At 40.4% G+C, this 23,262-nt stretch overlaps 1 protein-coding gene across 1 annotated transcript in view; it reads right to left on the bottom strand.

Moving 5' to 3' along the window:
• Nucleotides 1-23,262, bottom strand: part of CAST (calpastatin) — a 364,012-nt gene that overhangs the window by 179,373 nt on the left and 161,377 nt on the right. Inside the window, exon 4 of the mRNA XM_053701507.1 lies at nucleotides 12,899-12,961. Coding sequence (XP_053557482.1) covers nucleotides 12,899-12,961 — 63 coding nt within the window. The remainder of the gene's footprint in view (nucleotides 1-12,898; nucleotides 12,962-23,262) is intronic.

Raw genomic sequence — 23,262 nt, 5'->3', positions numbered from 1 at the left:
CAAGATCCGCTCGATAAGCTAAAAAAAGCCTAGACATATGCCCGAATAAAAGGAGCATCACAGGAAAAACAAGTGAAGGACCGGAAGAGAAACAGAAGAAGCTCAAGACCCAGCAGACACAAAGACAGCTAAACAGTGGTGGCAAGCGTCAACCACAGAAGACGAGGCCAAAAAATGGGAAAATCCCCTACCTCAGCTAACCAGCTGAAGACCTAGTCCAATGCCCCAGACCACAAGAGACTGAGCGCCTTGTAAACAAAAGAAAAAGTCTGCAGCCAAAAAATATGCAAGGAAGATTACCTAGGCAGTGCTGCGAGAAGATGAGACGCAGCACCCATCAGGAAAGAGACAAAACCTCTCGACCATGCACACCAAGACTGCGCAGACAGACACTAGACCACAACAGGCTGCTGAGCAGCCGAAACATCAACCCTGAATCAACCCTCCCGACGATAGAGGGAACCTAACGGATACAATGCCCACAGAGGGTTCAGAGAACACCCCATCCGGGACCCCAAGCAGCCTAAAATGCGAGGAAGGAGCAGGAAACCCAATAAGCTCGCACCCATACAGGAGACTAAGTAGTTCAGGAAACGGAATCCCACTCCCACCGCAAAAAAGGAGAGAGGTAGCAACAAGGACCACCAGAAACACAGGGAATCCTCCCAGAAAATGAAGGACAAGAACCCCAAAAAACAAGTCCACAAGGCAGCACTATCCTCAACAAACGAGGAGCAACGGGGCCAACCACTCCCATAGAGAAACACAAGTCTTCCAGAGAAAGACACGAGACAGGGAGCATGTGTCTAAGACACAAAAGAAGAACCAAGACAAGCCTACCATCCAGAGCCCAAAATAAGGGTGCAAAACCTTCAAGAGACAACCTCTCGAACCCCCCAACACAGGCAACAAGGCAAAACAACCTGCCAAAACCACATGCCGTGTGTCAAGTCTGCAGAATGCAGAGCTAGACCAGGGAGAAAGGCCACAACATGGGTAGAATCATGTCCTAGACAAGAAGGTAAACAAAAGGGCAAAAGAACCCTTTTGAAAAAAGGCCCAGAGCCCACCCTTCTTATAACAAGGGTAATCAACCGGAAAAGGTCCAGACTCTCCAAAGGAGAGACAAGGTACCCCATCCTGACCCAACCCCTAACCCCCAAGGGGAAACAGGGACATATAGAATAGTTACTCAACACTGCCCGAATCCTGAACGCCCCTCCCCAGACTGAGACAGGAGGGAGCCAGAAATTCCGCAAGCCAGAATCTGAGTCAACACAACCCGAGTCCTTCCATCTCATCTAGGAAGAAAGCACCTCGAACAGAGGAACTTCAGAACGACACAGGAAAAACACTGCAAAAAAACAAAGCGGAACGATTCCAATAAAAAAACCTCGGACCGCAGTCACGAGGCACGAGACCCCGAAGAGACAGAGCTCACACATCCGGGATCCCGTTGGAGCAAAAGGCTCTTAGAGTCGCAGGTAGGAGGAATGAGCCACCCCTGCATGGCAAGCCCTAGGCTAGCCACCCGAAAGCACCGGCCATCAAAGCACCCCGACTGAGTCTCACAAAAAAACACAGGAACAAAAACCAGTCAAAGAGAACGGACCTAGGAGACTCCAGAGGAACCATGCACGGCAGATCCAAATCCAAGGGCACCCGTAGGTATCCACCCAGAAGGCACTAGGACTCCGCAGGACCTGCCAAACAAAGACCGGAACCTTCAGAAAAAATCTGGGAAAGATCACAACAGACCGACAGGAGATTACATCAACCTCATTAGTCTAGTTAGGAAAACCATATGAGAACTAAGAAGTCCCCATCCGATAAAGGAAAGGATCCCCCAATAGGTCAAAAAGGCGACGTAGTAGGACACACAGCTGCACAATCCTATACCGAAAAGAACATGGGGGAACAATCACATCCGGGGGAAATATTATAGAGCCACCCACGGTCTGAATACCCTGGATAGGCGGGCAGGAACACAACTGTGAGGAAACCTCGGGTCCTGCAGGCGAACAAGCGCCATCAAAATATTAAAACGAAAATGTCCCGCCATATCCGGGGGAAACAATCCACCCTGCGCTGGGGAGACATCAATGTCAGGGTCACCCACAAGAGTAGAAGAAGGGTGCGTTTGGGAAGGCACCACATGAGGAACAGAGCCCCCAGAGGCCGATGGCTCAGCATGCCCAAGGTCCCTCAGCAGGCCCAAGGTCCTCCGAGCCTGAGGGACCCGGCATGCTACGCAGGCACAAGAGACACGACTGGTGGACTTGCGACAACGGGGCCAAAGTAGGGTCTTCGTCCGAGGACGACTCAGAATCTGAAATTATGATAGTCCCGGCATTAGATTCCTCCATGGCTAATACTATCAATTAAGCACTATATTGGAAAAACTACCGGCACCTGACACCCACAATGGCTGGGGCACTCACCACCTCCTATGACCAGACCTCAGCGGAGCAGACTTTTCCATTGTCGCCACATGGTCAGGGAAGCGGAAGAGAAACCAGGTGCCCCGCGTAATCCAAAAAGCACGCCACCAAAAGACGGCAACTAGGCCCACATAGAAAATTAAGCAAGTCTGAAAACAAGAATAGGTTTACACCCGAAGGTGTAATTCCAGGCCTTGCGGTCTGTAAGTCCATAAAACAAGCCACTATGCTCAACATAGATTAATACTAGATGTCTCGGCCCCAGAGCCCTACCCACTACACAAGGCAGGTTGAATCACATAAGAAACATGATTAAAGACCCCTCCCCATTCACAAATCCCCCCTAAGGAGGAAATTAGCCCTAGATTCCCAGATTGGTACAGAAGGTTCCTCACTGAGACCCATACCTAAGCTGTCACAATAAATCACATTACAGTCAGTCAATGTAAAAAAATAAAAAGATGTTACCGGAATCTACGCCGTGGAACAGGAGTACTGCCCTTCAAGTGTGACGAATAGTAGCATCGCCTCCGTCATGGACTTGAGAGAAAATAGCAGGTAGCGAAACGAAATTCGGCAAAACCAAGTGCTGAAGGAGCTGTTAATACGAGTCGGGATAGTGTCACAGGGAAAACTCCCACCGCATCTCCGGACTCTAACTTTCGCCCAGGCCCTCCAGGAGAGACAGGTATAGCTTTCCCCAATATATATTTATACCATGACGCAGCCAGGTTAACTCACATTGCAGCCTGGAGCAATGAGAAAGAGAAATCGGCATGGTTTTTGCTTGAGACTGAGGTTATCCCTAGAAAACTCCTTCTAAAAGATCTAATATGGATTCCTAAGCATAGGCTCCCTGACGTAGCGCTCACGAATAAAATAATTTTAGACAATTGCCGGACATGGCATAGACTTAGACATCACAAAGGACTGGCACCTCATCCCTCGCCTATTCATAGTCTCCAGGGATTGATGATGGGTCTTCCAGATATCCATAGACAGGACTGGCTATCATGGAATTTTATCTGCGTTGGGGACCTCTATACCCAGAAGAGGCTATCAACAACTAAACAAATAGTCGCGCAGGTGAAAGAGGCTCCGCGGTGGCTAATGTTTGAAAGTTATAGATTGCTAGAGTATTGTCAGGCTTGGGGTTTCCCCAAGACACAGTTGAGAGAAAGTACTACTTGGGAGAAACGATGGCAAGCAGGGACTAAGCCTATAAAACCACTGACAAATCATCATCTGCTACTTCTCAGTGACTACAGCGAAATCATACCCTGGCAGATAAAGGCATGGGGACGTGAAATAGACGCTCAAATCACCCCGGTGGAAGTAGAGCATGCGACAATGATCACTAAATCAGCTATACATTGCATAACTTTTCTTGAAACCTACTTCAAGGTCCTCTTAAAGTGGTATTTAACCCCCTATAAGTTGTCTAAGATATATCCTACAGCCTCTCAGCAATGCTGGAGGGAATGTGGCCAACAGGGCACAGATCTACATATCTGGTGGTCTTGCCCAAAAATCTCTCCCCTGTGGAGACTTTTTTACTGCTTTTTGATTTGGGTATTGCATTACCCAAATCCCCAGCTTTAGCCCTCCTGCATATCGGTCTTGGGGAACTACAAAAACCCCAACAAATCCTTGGAGCTGCAATTCTTATTGCAACCAAGGTGTGCATTGCCAGGTCATGGAAAAAACCTGAAGCTTCAACTCTAGCTCAGACCACTCAACTCATAGACTATCTAGCGTCTATGGAGAGAGGTTTCTACAACACGACTGACCGTATCGACAAGTATTGGATGATCTGGAGTAGGTGGTTCCTTAAACATCCTTAGACGCCCAAATACTCATTATTGTCTTCCTGTTCCTATGGTGGATCCATTATCCCTCTGAGATTTCTCTTCCCCTCCCCTTTCCCCTCCCCCTCCCTTTTTTTTTTCTCTTCTTCTCCTCACGTTTTTCTATTCGACTTTTTCTTTCTCTTTCTTTTTTTCTTCTTCTTTTCTTCTCCATATCCTACTGTCTGTTCTCTCCCAATTCTTGCTGTTAATTCTAACTTGATGTCTTTTTCTTATTAAACTTGTTAGGGACCATTTGTTCTTACATTAGAACTTAATGATAGATTGAGACATTAGGAACATACATTGCTAAAGACTCTTGTGATGTCCCCCAACTAATTTTGTTAAACCAGACTTTATTTTGGAACATAACTTAAGGGATATTACCCTATTTCTTGAGATATCTCTCTTTAACCCAGATGTAAGAATGAGAGTAACCTATTGGTTGGCAATGGCTTCTATGTCAAAATCTTGTGCCAGCTTTGTATTATGAATACCCTTGTATTTTACATTTGAGAATTGTTTAAAGTTTGTTTTTATGCTGATTGTTTTACTTGCATTCTTTTTGTATTGACTTATGCTTAATAAAGCTTTGAAATTTTTTTTTAAATGTTACCGGAATCTACGCCGTGGAACAGGAGTACTGCCCTTCAAGTGTGACGAATAGTAGCATCGCCTCCGTCATGGACTTGAGAAAAAATAGCAGGTAGCGAAACGAAATTCGGCAACGCCAAGTGCTGAAGGAGCTGTTAATACGAGTCGGGATAGTGTCACAGGGAAAACTCCCACCGCATCTCCGGACTCTAACTTTCGCCCAGGCCCTCCAGGAGAGACTGACAGGACTACTTAAAACTCCCGTCCCATGTCGAAGGGTAGTACCCTCCATAAGAGACATATGTAAAAATAAATAAAGTTCTGTCACTTCTTTGCCAACCTCCTGGGAAAAAAGGCAAAGAATGACTGGGGGATAGGGGAAGTGGGAGGAGTATTTAAGCCTGTGGCTGGTGTGTCTTTGCCTCCTCCTGGTGGCCAGGTTGTTAGTTCCCACAAGTAATGAATGCAGCTGTAGACTCTTTCCCATTAGGAAGAAAATGTATATAATAATAAATATTTAAAATACATCTATATATATTATTGCTTTGAATATATTATACAGGGAGTGCAGAATTATTAGGCAAGTTGTATTTTTGAAGATTAATTTTATTATTGAACAGCAACCACAGCCTCCCAGACACTGTTCAGAGAGGTGTACTGTTTTCCCTCCTTGTAAATCTCACATTTGATGATGGACCACAGGTTCTCAATGGGGTTCAGATCAGGTGAACAAGGAGGCCATGTCATTAGATTTTCTTCTTTTATACCCTTTCTTGCCAGCCACGCTGTGGAGTACTTGGACGCGTGTGATGGAGCATTGTCCTGCATGAAAATCATGTTTTTCTTGAAGGATGCAGACTTCTTCCTGTACCACTGCTTGAAGAAGGTGTCTTCCAGAAACTGGCAGTAGGACTGGGAGTTGAGCTTGACTCCATCCTCAACCCGAAAAGGCCCCACAAGCTCATCTTTGATGATACCAGCCCAAACCAGTACTCCACCTCCACCTTGCTGGCGTCTGAGTCGGACTGGAGCTCTCTGCCCTTTACCAATCCAGCCACGGGCCCATCCATCTGGCCCATCAAGACTCGCTCTCATTTCATCAGTCCATAAAACCTTAGAAAAATCAGTCTTGAGATATTTCTTGGCCCAGTCTTGACGTTTCAGCTTGTGTGTCTTGTTCAGTGGTGGTCGTCTTTCAGCCTTTCTTACCTTGGCCATGTCTCTGAGTATTGCACACCTTGTGCTTTTGGGCACTCCAGTGATGTTGCAGCTCTGAAATATGGCCAAACTGGTGGCAAGTGGCATCTTGGCAGCTGCACGCTTGACTTTTCTCAGTTCATGGGCAGTTATTTTGCGCCTTGGTTTTTCCACACGCTTCTTGCGACCCTGTTGACTATTTTGAATGAAACGATTGATTGTTCGATGATCACGCTTCAGAAGCTTTGCAATTTTAAGAGTGCTGCATCCCTCTGCAAGATATCTCACTATTTTTTACTTTTCTGAGCCTGTCAAGTCCTTCTTTTGACCCATTTTGCCAAAGGAAAGGAAGTTGCCTAATAATTATGCACACCTGATATAGGGTGTTGATGTCATTAGACCACACCCCTTCTCATTACAGAGATGCACATCACCTAATATGCTTAATTGGTAGTAGGCTTTCGAGCCTATACAGCTTGGAGTAAGACAACATGCATAAAGAGGATGATGTGGTCAAAATACTCATTTGCCTAATAATTCTGCACTCCCTGTATGTCTAGTATGTATTTGCTGTTTAAAATCCCTAATAGTTGCAATTTTACATCTGAAACTGAAAAGCAGTTTAAAGAGCTCTCCTACCAGGTTAGTATGATACTGGGCTTTAAAGAGTGAACTAAAGTAGGAAAAGACACATGGCATGATTTATTTGTGGGCTTGTATGAACTCCTCCCAAAATATTTGAACTTTAACCAAAATATAGTCTTGAATAACTTGTTTGTATGTCAAACGCATTTTCACAGATTTTTGCATAATGATACACTCAATCCTGCTGACTAAACATATATATATATATATATATATATATATATATTTTTTTTTTTTTTTTTTTTATTTATATTGGCTGTAAATGTAAAAAGTAAAGCCTAATTATATCTATCTATGTATCTATCTAATCTTTTATATATATATATATATATATATATATATATATATATATATATATATATATATATATATATATATATATATATCTCTTATCTTATATCTATCTATCTTATGTCTTATCTTATATCTTATCTGTCTATCTATCTATCTTATGTCTTATCTTATATCTTATCTGTCTATCTATCTATCTTTCTATTTATCTCTGCTTCAGTACAGCACTCTTAGGATAAACATATGCAATTAATCTGAGATTGAGCAAACTGAATCTGGACATCAAGTCTTAGTTCTAATGCAAAATTAATTGGAGACAAAATCATCGAGGTCATACTATAGGCAAAACTAAAGAAGAGAAAACGTGTGATAGAAGAGTAAGAAAGCATTACTTCTTTGTCTTATTTACTCTGGGAGAAGCTGATCCACAGACACAAGTTGATTAAACACTCATTGACCTTCCAAATCCAGTGATGTCAATGTTTTACAGGAGCACCCACAAACATATACCGTCTATGCATTTCCCAATACAGTTTCTAGATGGTGTAAAGACCACAGTAGGTTAGATGTCAGGAACATACACAGATTTATCACTTGATTAGCCAACTGTCCCTTGAAAAGAAGACACCCATAGTTAACTGTATAAATTGTCTATTCAGAATAAAGCTTTATAAACTACCACTGTTTCTGATCTACCCATGGGATTGACTTAGTATTGGCTGATGGCTTTCTGACATGTACTCTTCATTAACTACTGGACGAATAACCCTAGAAACAATTAATAATGTTAATTTAAAAATCTGGTATCTAGGACTAGCCAAGCTAAACTCAAGAGGAAACACAATGGCTACTTGCTACTATCATGTGAGCAAGGGGAAAACCAGAAGTAAACCTGATAATCTTGTTAAAAAATACCTGTATTTCTTCTCCAAATTAGTAAATAATTTACTGAACAGTGGATTATATTATAATTACTGTGCTGTTAGGGATTTTCCCTTCCCACAAGTACTGACATTATACTGAGATGTCATGTAAATACAAAATAATGCATCATACAGAAAAGCAATACAAAATCACATATCTTTACTTGGCAAAAAAACTAAAACACAGTGCATGGAGAACCTTACAATTCTAATGGTTTTCATGCAAAGTAGTTGAAAGCATAAAATGCTATTAGTGGTGGTTCTTTTAGGTGCTATGCACCCCTATTAATTTCTATGGCATCCCCAAACCTCAAAGGTGTCAGCTTCTCTGAATTTGCAAGTTAGTGCCTTTTTACACATTCAGAGCTCAACTCAGAACATGAATTTAGTGAGAGGGTGCCAGCAAAATGTGCCATGGCATCAGAGAAAGTGACCTGGCACAGCTCCTTGGAAACTGCACCTCTCCCCTTTGCACACTGTGCACAGGCTGCAAAAAGACACAATAACTTTCTCCCCACTTCTAATGGCCCACTCAAAGGATAAAAATCCTGAAGGGATAATGCCTCCATGAACATAGTTGAAAAGTCAGTTAACCCCTTCACTACCAGAGAATATTTCAGACTTTTTTTCTTCCTAGAGGTATCTGTATGCTGTGTATTAAAGCGACTATATACACAATTTTCATATAACAGCATGTAAAGAAGAATATGCACAGATACTGATCTAAGAATCCACTATAAAACCTTACTCTGTAGACTTCAGTCTACATCTGATACTTTGGGGCTTGGTTAGGAGTCTGAAAATCAGCATGAAGTTATAAAAAATAAGCAAAACTATTAATTGTTACAAAAACACTCTGAGAGGGGCTATATAAATAGATCATCTACAGAACATTTATGCAAAGAAATATATAGTGTACAATGTCTCTTTAAAGCTAGGGAAAGCTTTGTCTCAGAGTTTATTGTAGGTGGACCTGCTGAGGTTGCTCTACTGGCCCTCAGAGCCTTTAGAGAACAGACTCCCAGGTAGTACAACAGCACTTTGTTTGTCTACATAGTCTGTGATCAGATAAGGCTGATCTCAGCTGTTCAAAGATAGCATCTGTGGCAATCTTTTTCATGTCTCAAGAAATGTCACACTGTAAACAAAGAGAAGCATTTTATGTATGTTCCAACATCATCATATGGTTGGAAACCTACAACTAATAGCAGCTACTACCAGTATTGATTACCATTAAATTAGTTCACCTTATTTCAAATTATTGTTCAGCTCTACTAATTAATGGACATATGTTGTCATCTTGGAATGCCAGATTATTTATTCATTAAGTGCAATATAAATAGGTTAAAGCAGTGAGATGGCCACAGATTAATATTTTATAAGCCTTAAAGGGACATTAAAGGGACAGTTCACCCACATTTTTCTCCCCTTTAAATTGTTCCCAACGATTAATTTTACCTGCTGGAGTGTTTTAAATTGTTTACAAGTAGCTCCTTTACCCCTACTTTGGCATTTGAAATAGCTGATTTAGCTTGTGGTTTCCCAACCTATACTGAAAGTTTCTATACTGGAGTCTAAGCTACTGATAAACCTAAGTAAACACAGCCAGCAGAAGAGATTACACTCTCAGTGGGGGGCATGATAGTTAAGTAATAAAATGATAATTTTCCATTGTGCTCTCTAAGTATTGAGCTTTGGTTTTCTAGACAAATATAAGATAAGGAAGCAAGTGTGTGTACACAAAGTGATAACATAATGATATTACCTGAAGCTCAACCCAATTTAATAGGCTGTGGTTTAAAAGCACAAAACCAGCTACTTCATATACACAAATGAACCGAAAAATGCAATTTCTCATAAATGTTATACTCTGCAGCTGTTATAACATGTCATTGAAAATTACATTCATATAAAAACAATTTTCCGGTGTACTGTCCCTTTAAACACTAAATAAATGCTAGATAGAATGATGCATTCAAATAAAAGATTAGTCTGAGAATAACATGTAGATGTATTTTTTAAACTTTCCTTAGCTGTTGTCAATCAACCCGATCACACTCCATCGGGTTGAAATGTGGCGATTCCTGTGCGCCTGCTCAGAGCAGGCGGACAGGGTTATGGAGCAGCTGTCTTTAGACCGCTGCTTCATAACTGCTGTTTCTGGTGAGTCTTCATACAGAGCTTGATAAATGGGCCATGTTGTAACTTAGGTTACCTTCTCTGTTGTGGCCAATTAGGGACCGTTATAAATAGGTCACTAGAGTGTGCAGCCAATCACTATGTGGAATATAACAGTGTTCTGCACTTCCATTTCTAATAGGAACCGAAAAGCTCACAATTTCAGAATGAAATAACAGGAAAAGGGGACAAAATAAAGAAAGAAAGTATATTGCAGAGTTTTTTGTTATTTATTTATATATATATATATATATATATATAGGGGCTTAGTAATTTAATTATTTATTTGCGTTGTGGGGGGTGGCGGTTTAGGGGTTAATAGTTTGAATAGGTAGTTTGCAATGTGGGTTAATGGCAGTTTAGGGGTTAATAGTTTTAATAGGGACTTTGTGATGTGGGTTATGGCGGATTAGAAGTTAATACAGTAGGTAGTTTGCGATGCTGGGGTTGGCAGATATAGGGGTTAATAATTATTAGTTGCGATGTGGGTTTGATGGCGGATATAGGGGTTAATAGTTTAATTAGGCATATTGCGTTGTGGGGGGGGTTGTCGGCTTTGGGGTTAATACTTTTATTAGTTCCGATGTGGGTTTGATAGCGGATACAGGGGTTTTACGTGTCGGGTTCATTTTTGGGAGGTGGGTTGACGTTTATGGGAGATTTGACTTTTTTTTTAAATTTTCTTTGGCGCTGGCAGTTTCTAAAGTGCCATAAGTCACTAGCGGCTCCAGAAATGTGTATTTACGGTCATTTCTGGACATCGCTAGTTTATCCGACATACGGCACTTTATGAACTGCCGGCACCCTATATGTAATACCCAGATATGCAAGGTGAAATTACGGGCGGCACGGGTTGCAACGCTTGTGCTGAGACCTGCGCCGTATATGTAATCTCGCCCATGCTGTGAGGACCCCACCGTTTTTCAAACATCATCATGATTTCTCAAGAGAGTCAGCAGTGGCTTATATAACACACTGATTGTCCATAGGCACAATACACACCAACCCCAGCTCCCTGAGATTCAATACTGGTGCAAAAGCCCTCACAGGATATGTGCGTATGTCACTGAAAAACAGTAATACGTTTCTTTAAGTTAAAATGTACATATGCACATTTAAATTTTAACGTTTCTATCCCTTTAAGGCTATGTTAGTAATAAGAATATGACTTATATCCATGTCATATACATGACATATTTTTGTACAAAATCTCTTTAATGGTTTAACAGTTAATATTTCAAATAAATTATCCTTGTTTAGGAAATATTTACCCTTTATATCATAAAAAAAATACAGAAAAAGTAATTTTTTTGAAACATGCAATGAATTTATAACATCGCAGTATATACAGCACATACTTTCACTTCCCTGCTTTACAAGCTGTTATTTAGTAGGAAGACTGCAACAGCAGAGAAGCAGGTACGCAGCTGCTTTCTATCATTGGGTGGCTGGTAAGCATTCTGATTGGCTGTACCTCCGGCAGACACCAGAGAGAGAAAAAAGAGCTCATACTGTGTGCGGCCTTTACGTTATGTAGTCGCACATCCATGCACGTGTTAGAATCACATTTCTGTTGTGCTTGTGCTTTTGCATATACAGAAATCTTATAGAAAAAAATGTTTACTGTTTCTTTAAAAGATGTATGAAAGCAAACATTGGAATTTCACATCCTCATTATCTACAGCCACTAGTGCTACTAATTTCAGTTCACTACAAGAATCCTACACTGATATGTCACATTTTAAAGCAAGGCGTAACATTACTGGAGAGATAGACAATTAAAGAGACAAATAGATGTTTAGTGTTAGGCTTACCAGAAGTCCCACTTTTACTGGGATTGTCCCGGTTTGGAGGCTCTGTCCCAGTGTCCCACCCAGTTGTTCATTCTGTCCCAGTAGGGTTGCCACCTCCAGGTTTCAAATCATGTGTCCGGGTTTCAGCCCACCTGAAACCCAGACACATTATTCAAAATGACTGGACTGTGGCTCTCCAGCATAGTTGGATGCTGGTACTTTGTTACATACAGCCCTGCTTAGCTTAACGTTCGTGTCCTTCAAAGTTTACATTTAGTAATACAGGCTGAGTGAGCAGCATAGGTTTTTTTAATTTTGTAGTACTACTTGGTTTATTTTTCTAAGAATTTAAACCCCCCCCAACCCCTGGTGACATTGCCGGTAATACACCTTTAGGGGAATCATATGGGTATGACTAGGAAGTACAGACAAGCAGGATTTTTGGCCTGGATCTTGCTTTACTTCATGCAGGATAGCATTTTGGTTATAATCTTCCTGCATTATGGTATAGAGTAGCCTCTTAAACAGCTTTAGCAGGTACGTGTTTCTTTTTTACTTTCATTCAATGTTGTATTTATGCCTTATCAGTATTTGGCTCTGTTCCTTAATTAGACACATAAAACACATATTACACTGCAGATATTAAATTGTGAAATTGATAATTATGAAAGTGATAATTATGCTTGATGTTTGGCATTATTTAGAATCTTAGATTTAGATTAATGATTTATTTGCCATGACAACGTAATGGTGCCTTTTTCACTAGGGGGTGGTGTTATGGTCTATTTAAACTGTGTGATTCACTTGTTTGACTGAGGAAGGGTAGAGTATCCACAAAAAATTACACACATAGAAGCTACTACTTTAAAAGGACCGGTAATTGCCACGCCCCCTTGACCACGCTTCTGACCACACCCTCACTGGCACCGCACCAGGTGGTCCCAGTTTCACCTCTAAAAATTATGGTAAGCCTATTTAGTGTAAAATACCTTGCTTGGGCCTACACCATGGGCTCCTTGCGGCTCACTGACGCTATGGCTCCCAGTTTTTTTCTGTAAAATAATAAAATAATATTAATTATCACAACCAGGACTAAAGAAACAAACAGAAAATGCAATGATTTGTGCCTCTTGCTGTAAAGAATAAAATGGGCTATTAGCGGGAAAAGATATTGTTAATGTGGAAACCACAGCAGTTAAAGCAATAACTGGGACATTAAAGGGACATAATACTCATATGCTAAATCACTTGAAACTGATGCAGTATAACTGTAAAAAGCTGACAGGAAAATATCACCTGAGCATCTCTATGTAAATAAGGAAGATATTTTACCTCACAATTTCCTCAGCTCAGCAGAGTAAGTTCTGTGTAAAAAGTTATACTCAGCTGCTCCCAGCTGCAGGTAAAAAAATTAAAAAAAATGAAGAAATGAACAGCAGCCAATCAGCATCAGCAATGCTGAGGTCATGAACTCTTACTGTGATCTCATGAGATTTGACTTAACTCTCATGAGATTTCATAGTAAGCTTCCTTTACCTGATTGGTGAAATAATATGAGAGTGCACGATGCTAGTCCCTTCATATGTCCCAGGACAGACACACTAAAATGCTGCTTAGAAGTCCTTTACAATGGGATGTGGCTACTGAGGAACTTTTGAGGTAAAATATCTTCCTTTTTTACATAGAGATGTTCAGGTGATATTTTCTAATCAGCTTTTTACAGCTATGCTGCATCACTTTCAAGTGTTTAAACATTTGGGTATTATGGCCCTTTAATTGAATGAAATATGAAAATTAGCTAATGTTGGGCTGAAAAAAATATCCAAGGTAATGTTTTTTGTAGCAAAGAAAAATACTATTTATGTAACATATGATAAAGTATTACTGAGCTTAAAGGGACAGTGCACTATACAATTGTTTTTCCCTTAATGAGTTTCCAATGACTTGTTATACCAGTTGATAAGTATAAAAATTAGCTTCTTTAGGTTTTATTTTGTATATGAAATATCTGGATTTGCTATCTGACACCAAAAATCAACGAAATGGATTGAGCTTACAGGGAAATCAGATCTCCTTATGTAATAACTTTCTGTACAAATAAACGCTTCCTTATCTTATATCTGCTTGTATGCCAAATCCCCAAAACTTAAGAGATAACAATTGGAAATTATCATTTTATTGCTTATCTTTGATACCTCCCACTGGGAGTGTATTTTCTTCTGCTAGCTGTGTTTAGACATTGTTTTTATAGACTATACTTAAAGGGACAGTCTAGTCAAAATTAAACTTTCATTATTCAGATTGGACATGTCATTTTAATAAACTTTCCAATTTACTTTTATCATCAAATTTGCTTTTTTCTCTTAGTATTCTTAGTTTAAACTAAACCTAGGTAGGCTCATATGCTAATTTCTAAGCCTTTGAGGGCTGCCTCTTATCACATGCTTATTAAATCTCTTTTCAACACAAAGAGACAGAAAGTACACGTGGGCCATATAGATAACACTGTGTGCACAGGGGGTTATTTATGATCTAGCACAAAGCAATGCTAAATTTAAGACAATAGATAATAAACAGTCACAGTCAAGTGATCGGGGGGCTGGAAGAAGGTTCCTAGATACAAGGTAATCACAAAGGTAAAAAGTATATTAATATAACTCTGTTGGTTATGCAAAACTGGGGAATGGGTAATAAAGGGATTATCTATCTTTTAAAACAATAACAATTCTATTGTAGACTGTCCCTTTAAAGGGACAGTTTACTCCAGATTCTTTATTGTTTAAAAAGATAGATAATCTCTTTTTTAAACTACTTTCTAATTTACTATTATTATTTAATTTTCTTTGTTTTCTTGTCATCTTTTGTTGAAGGAAGGTAAGTTCAGGAGTGTGCCCGTGTCTGCAGTACTATGTGGCAGCAGTTAAGCAACAATGTTATACATTAGCAAAAGCTCTAGATGGAAGCACTATTATTTGCTCCAGACACGTGCACAATACCTATCTAGACATCTCTTCAACTAAGTAAACTTTTTAAAAATTGTATTCTCTCTGAATTATGAAAGTAAAAAATTTTGGTTTCATGTCCCTTTTTAAATTCAGGCCGAGAACATAAATGCACTTCTGGGACCTAGCTGAACACATCTAATGAGCCAAAGACAAGAGGTATATGTGTTTATCCACCAATCAGCAGCTAGCTCCCAGTAGTGCACTGCTTCTTCTGAGGCTACCTAGGTATGCTTTTTTAACAAAGGGTACCAAGAGTCTAAACTAAATTTCATAATAGAAGCAAACTGAAAGAAAATTCTCTTAAAATTGCATGAATCATAGAAGTTTTATTTTGACTTCCATGTCTATGTAAATATATCCCACTTGCCCCACTCTAAAGCAGAGCTATTGCTATTTCTTTCTAAACGAGCTGCTAGAGCTTTAGGGTAATAGTATCCTAAGTCTGTCACTATGTCCCCGATGATCTAAAGCTCTCTGAGGTGACGAGATTATTAAAGAATGCTCGCCAGTCCTATTTACCTGGTGGAATGATCTAAAGCTCTCTGAGGTGACGAGAAAATTAAAGAATGCTCGCCAGTCCTATTTACCTGGTGGAATGATCTAAAGTCTCGCTAAGGGGCGTAGCCTGCATTTACATATGAAAAGTGTACAAAAAAAATATGTATTTTAGATATCATACAAAAGGAATAATTGAACCATTCACTCAAAAATAAGCAGGGAAAAATTGTATTGTTAAAGGGACACTGAACCCAATTTTTTTCTTTCGTGGTTCAGATAGAGCATGAAATTTTAAGCAACTTTCTAATTTACTCCTATTATCAATTTTTCTTCATTCTCTTGCTATCTATATTTGAAAAAGAAGGCATCAAGCTTTTTTTTGTTAAGCACTGTGGACAGCACTTTTTTATTGGTGGATAAATTTATCTACCAATCAGCAAGATCAACCCAGGTTGTTCACCAAAAATGGGCCAGCATCTAAACTTACATTCTTGCATTTCAAATAAAGATACCAAGTGAATGAAGAAAATTTGATAATAGGAGTAAATTAGAAAGTTGCTTAAAACTGCATACTCTATTTGAATTACGAATGAAAAATTTTGGGTTCAGTGTCCCTTTAAGGTGCATCAGAAATCATCACAAAATTGTTCACCAAAAATCTTATTTTATCAAAAACATAACATTTGTATGTACATTACACAGGAATAAATCATATTAACTATGCACAGCAAAATATGTCATTTAGGTACACTGCATGTGCAAAAAAAGGAAGAAATTTGTACTTAAAAGTACAAAATTCAAAGCGTAATTGTTGTTTTTTTGTAAAAAGGGCCGACCGCGGGCATTCTATGGGTGTATATGAAATTGGCTCTCTAATCTGTGACTGGGTACAGTTATGGTTAACGGTGGTATTTGTGTGATATAGTAAAAAGTATTATAGACGCTGACGTCAGAAGCTGCTGTTACTAATGACCCGATTATCTAAGAAATCTCGCCAGTACTATGAAGTCACTAAAGGCAGCTTTTACATTGAGAACAGTGTGTATCACAAAGCATTTTCCCTGATTTTATGTTTGTGAAGGCGACGCATACATTATAACAGGACTCACTAAAATACTAATTTAAAAATCACATAAAGTGAATAAATTAAGTATTGAAATAAAAATAAGCAATAAAAAATTGTGCTTTTTAATCGCATTAAAAATCGTAAAAAAAAATGTTCTCCAAAAATTTTACTTTATGGAAACATTAAAAATGATAATTACGCAGAAAAAAAAAATATTTAAAGAGCACAGTAGAAATTGTAATAAAACTACGCTGCATATAAAATGGGAAAAACAAACAGCTAAAACTAGGTACAGTCGGACTATGACAAAAAGAATGCTAAACCAGCGGCATGGATCTTTAATGTTCTTTAAAAGACTTTTCACATCAGTCGCATATGAACTGATACTAAAGAAGAAATGACCATAAGAGCTCTAATGTTTACTAAATCCATTTTACTTCTGTAATGTGATCAATGATTGTACAATAACTATTGACATTTTTGTTACCTTTAAATTGTATTTCTCAATAAAAACTATATTAAAAAAAAAAGTATTGTACAAACCAATGGTTCAGTCACAATGGTAAACTTTTTAGCAATAAGCTATATTGTAAAATGCATTTTTTAATGTTCTTAATGCTTCAATTATCTAAATTCATAAACTAGAGAACCAAACCAAAGCTAATATCTATTAAACATATTTCAGTAACAATTAAAAAAAAAAAAAAACTACACTGCATATGCTGTTTAATCTTGCAAACTGAAAGTGGTGAGATTGTGTCAAAATATGCTAAATAAATACGTATTACCCTCAACACAAGTATACAAAAATAAAGGCGATTGTAAGATACTATACACTAAAAGCAGGTAGAGTAATAGGATTTCTATTGGCTCCAGGGGATTTCATTTTTAAAGTGTGCCCTCTGCTAACTTTGCATTTAACTACAGTTTCTGTAGTGCTCGTGGGATATTCCACTATCAGAACGAACTTGGCCAGTAGTCTTCTTATCCCGGTGTCAAGCCGGAATGATAGGGAATATCCCAGAGCAGAGAAAGTTCGCAAGATGAGGTAAGCGGCACTCACCACAGGCAGGATAGTCTTCAGAGGAAACAGGCAGAGAATCAGAGAAAGGCAATTCAGGGGTAAAACACTAGAATGGTCAGACAGGGTTTGGCAACAGTAAAGCAGTCCAGAGGTAAACCACTAGAATGGTCAGGCAGACAGGGTTTCGCAACGATAAAGCAGTCCAGAGGTAAACCACTAGGATGGTCAGGCAGGCAGGGTTTGGCAACAGAGAGGCAATCCAGAACATTAGGGGTTAATCAAGCAGAGTAGTTGGACAGGCAGGGTTCATCAACAATGAGGCAATCTATAGCAATAGGGGTTAATCAAGCAGATTAGTCAGGCAGGCAGGGTTCAGCAATACAATATAAATCCAGCAGTTTAGGGGTTAACAGGCAGAGTGGTCAGACAAGCAGAGGTCAGCAACAATATAACAGTCCACCATACAGCAACAATAACACCCATGAGAACACTAAGTAACACCTAATACCAAGTATTTGCATGAGTACTTGTACTCGTGCAAATGCACCGATACTTAAACCGATACCTCCAATTCCTACCCATACGCCATCTTGTGGCATTTTTCAAACTGCATGTTCACATTTCATTTTAAGCTGGAGTGGAGACTTAACTAAAAAATTTTTGCCAATACAAATTGCTGTTATTTGTATTATTGTACATCAGAGCAGTCATTCAGACAAACCCCTGAAGTACTGGGCAGTTAATAATCTGAGATTTAATGGCCCAAAAATATTTTTCTAACCCATGCAGTAGTGTGAAAAGTGAAAGACTGTTCAGCTTAGCGTCAAACGTCCTTGCTGTTAGCAGAAACAGACTTATAGCTGAACATGCAGAGATGCTTCTGTTCCTTAATAAGAACTTTCCACTAACTTTTGAAAAAATATTCTAATTGCTAGATTGCCTGTTATACTACTAGTTCTCCTCTTGCACAATTATGCTCAAAACACACTGTACTCTGAGGAACAACCTTAGCCAGGGCTGGACTGGGAATAATAAGCAGCCCTGGAAAAATATGAAGACCAGCCCTATTTTCTGTTGAGTCAGTAGAATGCAAATGCCCCATTTTTCTCAAAGAGGATTACTGGGATAGTCCTTCCTCAATATTATTTTCAGAATTAAATTATATTACTTTGTATTAAGTACAAATGTTAGATTGATGAGTTATATAGGTACCCTACAACCCAATTGCATCCAGTAATCCACCCTTTAAATTGTAGCTTTCCAGCCCTAGCTGCTGCAGCTGTTATTTATTGTTGTTATTATTTACATGTTATTGTAATATTATTATTTCTCTTGTAAGGTGTATCCAGTCCACGGGTTCATCCATTACTTGTGGGATATTCTCCTTCCCAACAGGAAGCTGCAAGAGGACACCCACAGCAGAGCTGTCTATATAGCTCCTCCCCTAACTGCCACCCCTAGTCATTCTCTTGCAGCTCTCGACAAGATAGTAAGTATCAAGAGATATGTGGTAACTTAGTGTAGTTTTACCTTCAATCAAAAGTTTGTTATTTTTAAACGGTACCGGCGTTGTACTGTTTTATTCTCAGGCAGAAATTAGAAGAAGAATCTGCCTGGAGGTTGATGATCTTTGCGGTTTGTAACTAAGGTCCATTGCTGTTCTCACGCATAACTGAAGAGTATAGGAAAGACTTCAGTTGGGGGAACGGTTTGCAGTTTACGTGCTTTGAGGTATGTTCAGTATATTTATTTCTAGAGAGATGATAAGATCTAGAAAATGCTGACAGAGCCTTGTATAAATGAGGTAAGCCTGATGCAGTGATTTAACAATGACTGGGATCATGCTTATAAAAAAGGGTAATATTCATGTTAATACTCATATTTCTTAGTGACAAAACGTTTACATGTTATATAGAAAGAACGTTTTTTCTCTGAGGGTGATAAATCGTTTTTTTGGGGCCTAGTTTCCACATGGCTAGTCAGATACTCCTAGGAGTATTTTCTTAAGGCCCTCTGACATCGAGTGCATGGTGGGAGGGGCCTATTTTCGCGCTCTAGATGCGCAGTTCATATTCAGACTGAGACATCCAGCTTCCCTAAAGGAGTCCTCTGGCATCTGAGGACCACTATAGAGGGCTTATTTCTTTCCTAAATCGTATTTGAGGGCAGGTAGGAGCCACAGCAGAGCTGTGGCAAGGTGTTTAACTGTTAACGTTTTTTAACGTTTTTCAAATCTGGTTTGGGGCCTAAAGGGTTAATCATCCATTTGCAAGTGGGTGCAATGCTGCTTTAGTTCCTTATACACACTGTAAAAATTTAAAAGAGTTTACTACTTTTTAACACTGTTTTGCAATTTATGTGATAGTTTTTTTTCTCTTAAAGGCACAGTACAGTTTTTATTTAATTGCTGTTTCACATTTATTAAAGTGTTTTCCAAGCTTGCTGGTCTCATTAATAGTCTGTTAAACATGTCTGACATAGAGGAAACTCCTTGTTCAATATGTTTAGAAGCCATTGTGGAACCCCCTCTTAGAATGTGTACCAAATATACTGAAATGTCTATAAATTATAAAGACCATATTATGGCATTTAAAGATTTATCACCAGAGGTTTCTCAGACTGACAAAAGGGAGGTTATGCCATCTAGCTCTCCCCACGTGCCAGAACCTATAACTCCCGCTCAAGTGACGCCAAGTACATCTAGCGTGTCCAATGCGTTTACCTTACAAGACATGGCGGCAGTTATGACTAATACCCTCACAGAGGTATTGTCCAAACTGCCAGGGTTACAAGGAAAGCGAGACAGCTCTGGGGCTAGTACAAATACAGAGTTTTCTGACGCTTTAGTAGCTATGTCCGATATACCCTCACAATGCTCCGAAGCCGTGGCAAGGGAGTTGCTATCTGAGGGTGAGACTTCAGATTCAGGGAAGACGTTACTTCAGTCCGATTCTGAAATGACAGCCTTTAAGCTTGAACACCTCCGCTTATTGCTCAGGGAGGTTTTAGCGACTCTGGATGACTGTGACCCCATTGTAGTTCCAGAGAAATTGTGTAAAATGGACAAATACTTTGCAGTGCCTGTTTACACTGATGGTTTTTCCAGTCCCTAAGAGGTTTTCGGAAATTATTACTAAGGAATGGGATAGACCAGGTGTTCCGTTCTCTCCCCCTCCTGCTTTTAAAAAGATGTTTCCCATAGATGTCGCTATATGGGACTCGTGGCAGACAGTCCCTAAGGTGGAGGGTGCTGTTTCTACCCTAGCTAAGCGTACAACTATCCCCGTCGAGGACAGTTGTGCTTTCTTAGATCCTATGGATAAAAAATTGGAGGGTCTCCTTAAGAAATTTTTTATCCATCAAGGTTTTATTCTCCAGCCTCTTGCATGCATTGCCCCAGTTACTGCTGCAGCGGCTTTTTGGTTCGAGTCTCTTGAGGAGGCTCTACAGGTGGAGATCCTGTTAGATGATATTTTAGACAGGATAAAAGCTCTCAAGTTAGCTAATTCCTTTATTTCTGACGCCGTTTTTCATCTAACCAAAATAACGGCTAAGAATTCAGGTTTTGCCATTCTGGCACGCAGGGCGCTATGGCTTAAGTCCTGGTCAGCAGATGTTACTTCAAAGTCTAAGCTTCTTAACATCCGCTTTAAAGTACAGACCCTATTCGGGCTGGGCCTGAAGGAGATCATTTCTGATATTACTGGAGGAAAAGGTCCCGCCCTTCCTCAGGATGGGTCCAATAAATTAAGGACCATTAATAATAATTTTCGTTCATTTCGAAACCTCAAGAGTGCCTTAGATTCAGCTTCCTCTAATGCAAAACAAGAGGGAAATTTCGCCCAGTCCAAACCAGTCTGGAGACCGAACCAGGCTTGGAACAAGGGGAAGCAGGCCAAAAAACCTGCTGCCGCCTATAAGACAGCATGAAGGAGTAGCCCCCGATCCAAGACCGGATCTAGTAGGGGGCAGACTTTCTCTCTTAGCCCAGGCTTGGGCAAGAGATGTCCAGGATCCCTGGGCATTAGAGATTGTTTCCCAGGGATATCTTCTGGACTTCAAAGCTTCATCTCCAAAGGGGAGATTTTATCTCTCACAATTAAACCAGATAAAGAGAGAGGCATTCTTACGTTGTGTTCAAGACCTACTTGTTATGGGAGTGATCCACCCAGTTCCAAGGGAGGAACAGGGGCAGGGCTTCTATCCAAATCTGTTTATAGTTCCCAAAAAAGAGGGAACTTTCAGACCAATCTTGGATCTCAAGATCCTAAACAAATTTCTCAGAGTCCCATACTTCAAGATGGAGACTATCCGAACCTATGATCCAGGAGGGTCAATATATGACTACCGTGGACTTAAAGGATGCTTATCTCCACATTCCGATTCACAGAGATCATCATCAGTTCCTTAGGTTCGCCTTCTTAGACAGGCATTACCAGTTTGTGGCTCTTCCCTTCGGGTTAGCCACGGCACCAAGAATCTTTACAAAGGTTCTAGGGTTCCTTCTGGCTGTTCTAAGGCCACGGGGCATATCGGTGGCTCCTTACCTAGACAACATTCTGATACAGGCGTAGACTTTTCAAATCGCCAAGTCCCATACGGACATTGTTCTGACCTTTCTGAGGTCTCACGGGTGGAAGGTGAACGAAGAAAAGAGTTCTCTCTCCCCTCTCACAAGAGTTTCCTTCCTAGGAACACTGATAGATTCAGTAGAAATTAATTTTTTTCTGACAGAGGTCAGGTTATCAAAGCTTCTAACTTCCTGCCGTGCTCTTCATTCCCCTTCTCGGCCGTCAGTGGCTCAGTGTATGGAAGTAATCGGCCTAATGGTAGCGGCAAATGGACATAGTTCTGTTTGCCCGCCTACATCTCAGACCACTGCAACTTTGCATGCTCAATCAGTGGAATGGGGACTACACAGATTTGTCCCCTCTGCTAAATCTGGCTCAAGAGACCAGGGATTCTCTTCTCTGGTGGTTATCTCTGGTCCATCTGTCCAGGGGAATGAGTTTCCGCAGGCCAGAGTGGACTACAGTGACGACAGATGCCAGCCGTCTGGGCTGGGACGCAGTCTGGAACTCCCTGAATGCTCAGGGTTCGTGGACTCAGGAGGAAACCCTCCTTCCGATAAACATTCTGGAACTGAGAGCGATATTCAATGCTCTTCAGGCTTGGTCTCAACTAGCTGCGGTCAGGTTCATCAGATTTCAGTCGGACAATATCACGACTGTAGCCTATATCAACAATCAGGGGGGAACAAGAAGCCCCCTGGCAATGTTGGAGGTTTCAAAGATAATTCTATGGGCAGAGGTTCACTCTTGCCATCTCTCAGCTATCCATATCCCAGGAGTAGAGAACTGGGAGGCGGATTTTCTAAGTCGGCAGTCTTTTCATCCGGGGGAGTGGGAGCTCCATCCGGAGGTATTTGCCCAGCTGATTCAACTATGGGGCAAACCAGAACTGGATCTGATGGCGTCTCGACAGAACGCCAAGCTTCCTTGTTACGGGTCTAGGTCAAGGGATCCCCAGGCAGCGCTGATAGATGCTCTAGCAGTGCCCGGGTCCTTCAGCCTGGCTTATGCGTTTCCACCATTTCCTCTCCTTCCTCGTCTGATTGCCAAGATCAAGCAGGAGAGAGCTTCGGTGATTTTGATAGCACCTGCGTGGCCACGCAGGACTTGGTATGCAGATCTGGTGGACATGTCATCCTTTCCACCATGGACTCTGCCGCTGAGGCAGGACCTTCTACTCCAAGGTCCA

This window comes from Bombina bombina, chromosome 2 (assembly GCF_027579735.1).
Source record: "Bombina bombina isolate aBomBom1 chromosome 2, aBomBom1.pri, whole genome shotgun sequence".
NCBI classification, from domain to species: domain Eukaryota; kingdom Metazoa; phylum Chordata; class Amphibia; order Anura; family Bombinatoridae; genus Bombina; species Bombina bombina.
The sequence above is the reverse complement of the archived record's forward strand: the minus strand, read 5'-3'. Positions and strand labels throughout refer to the sequence as shown.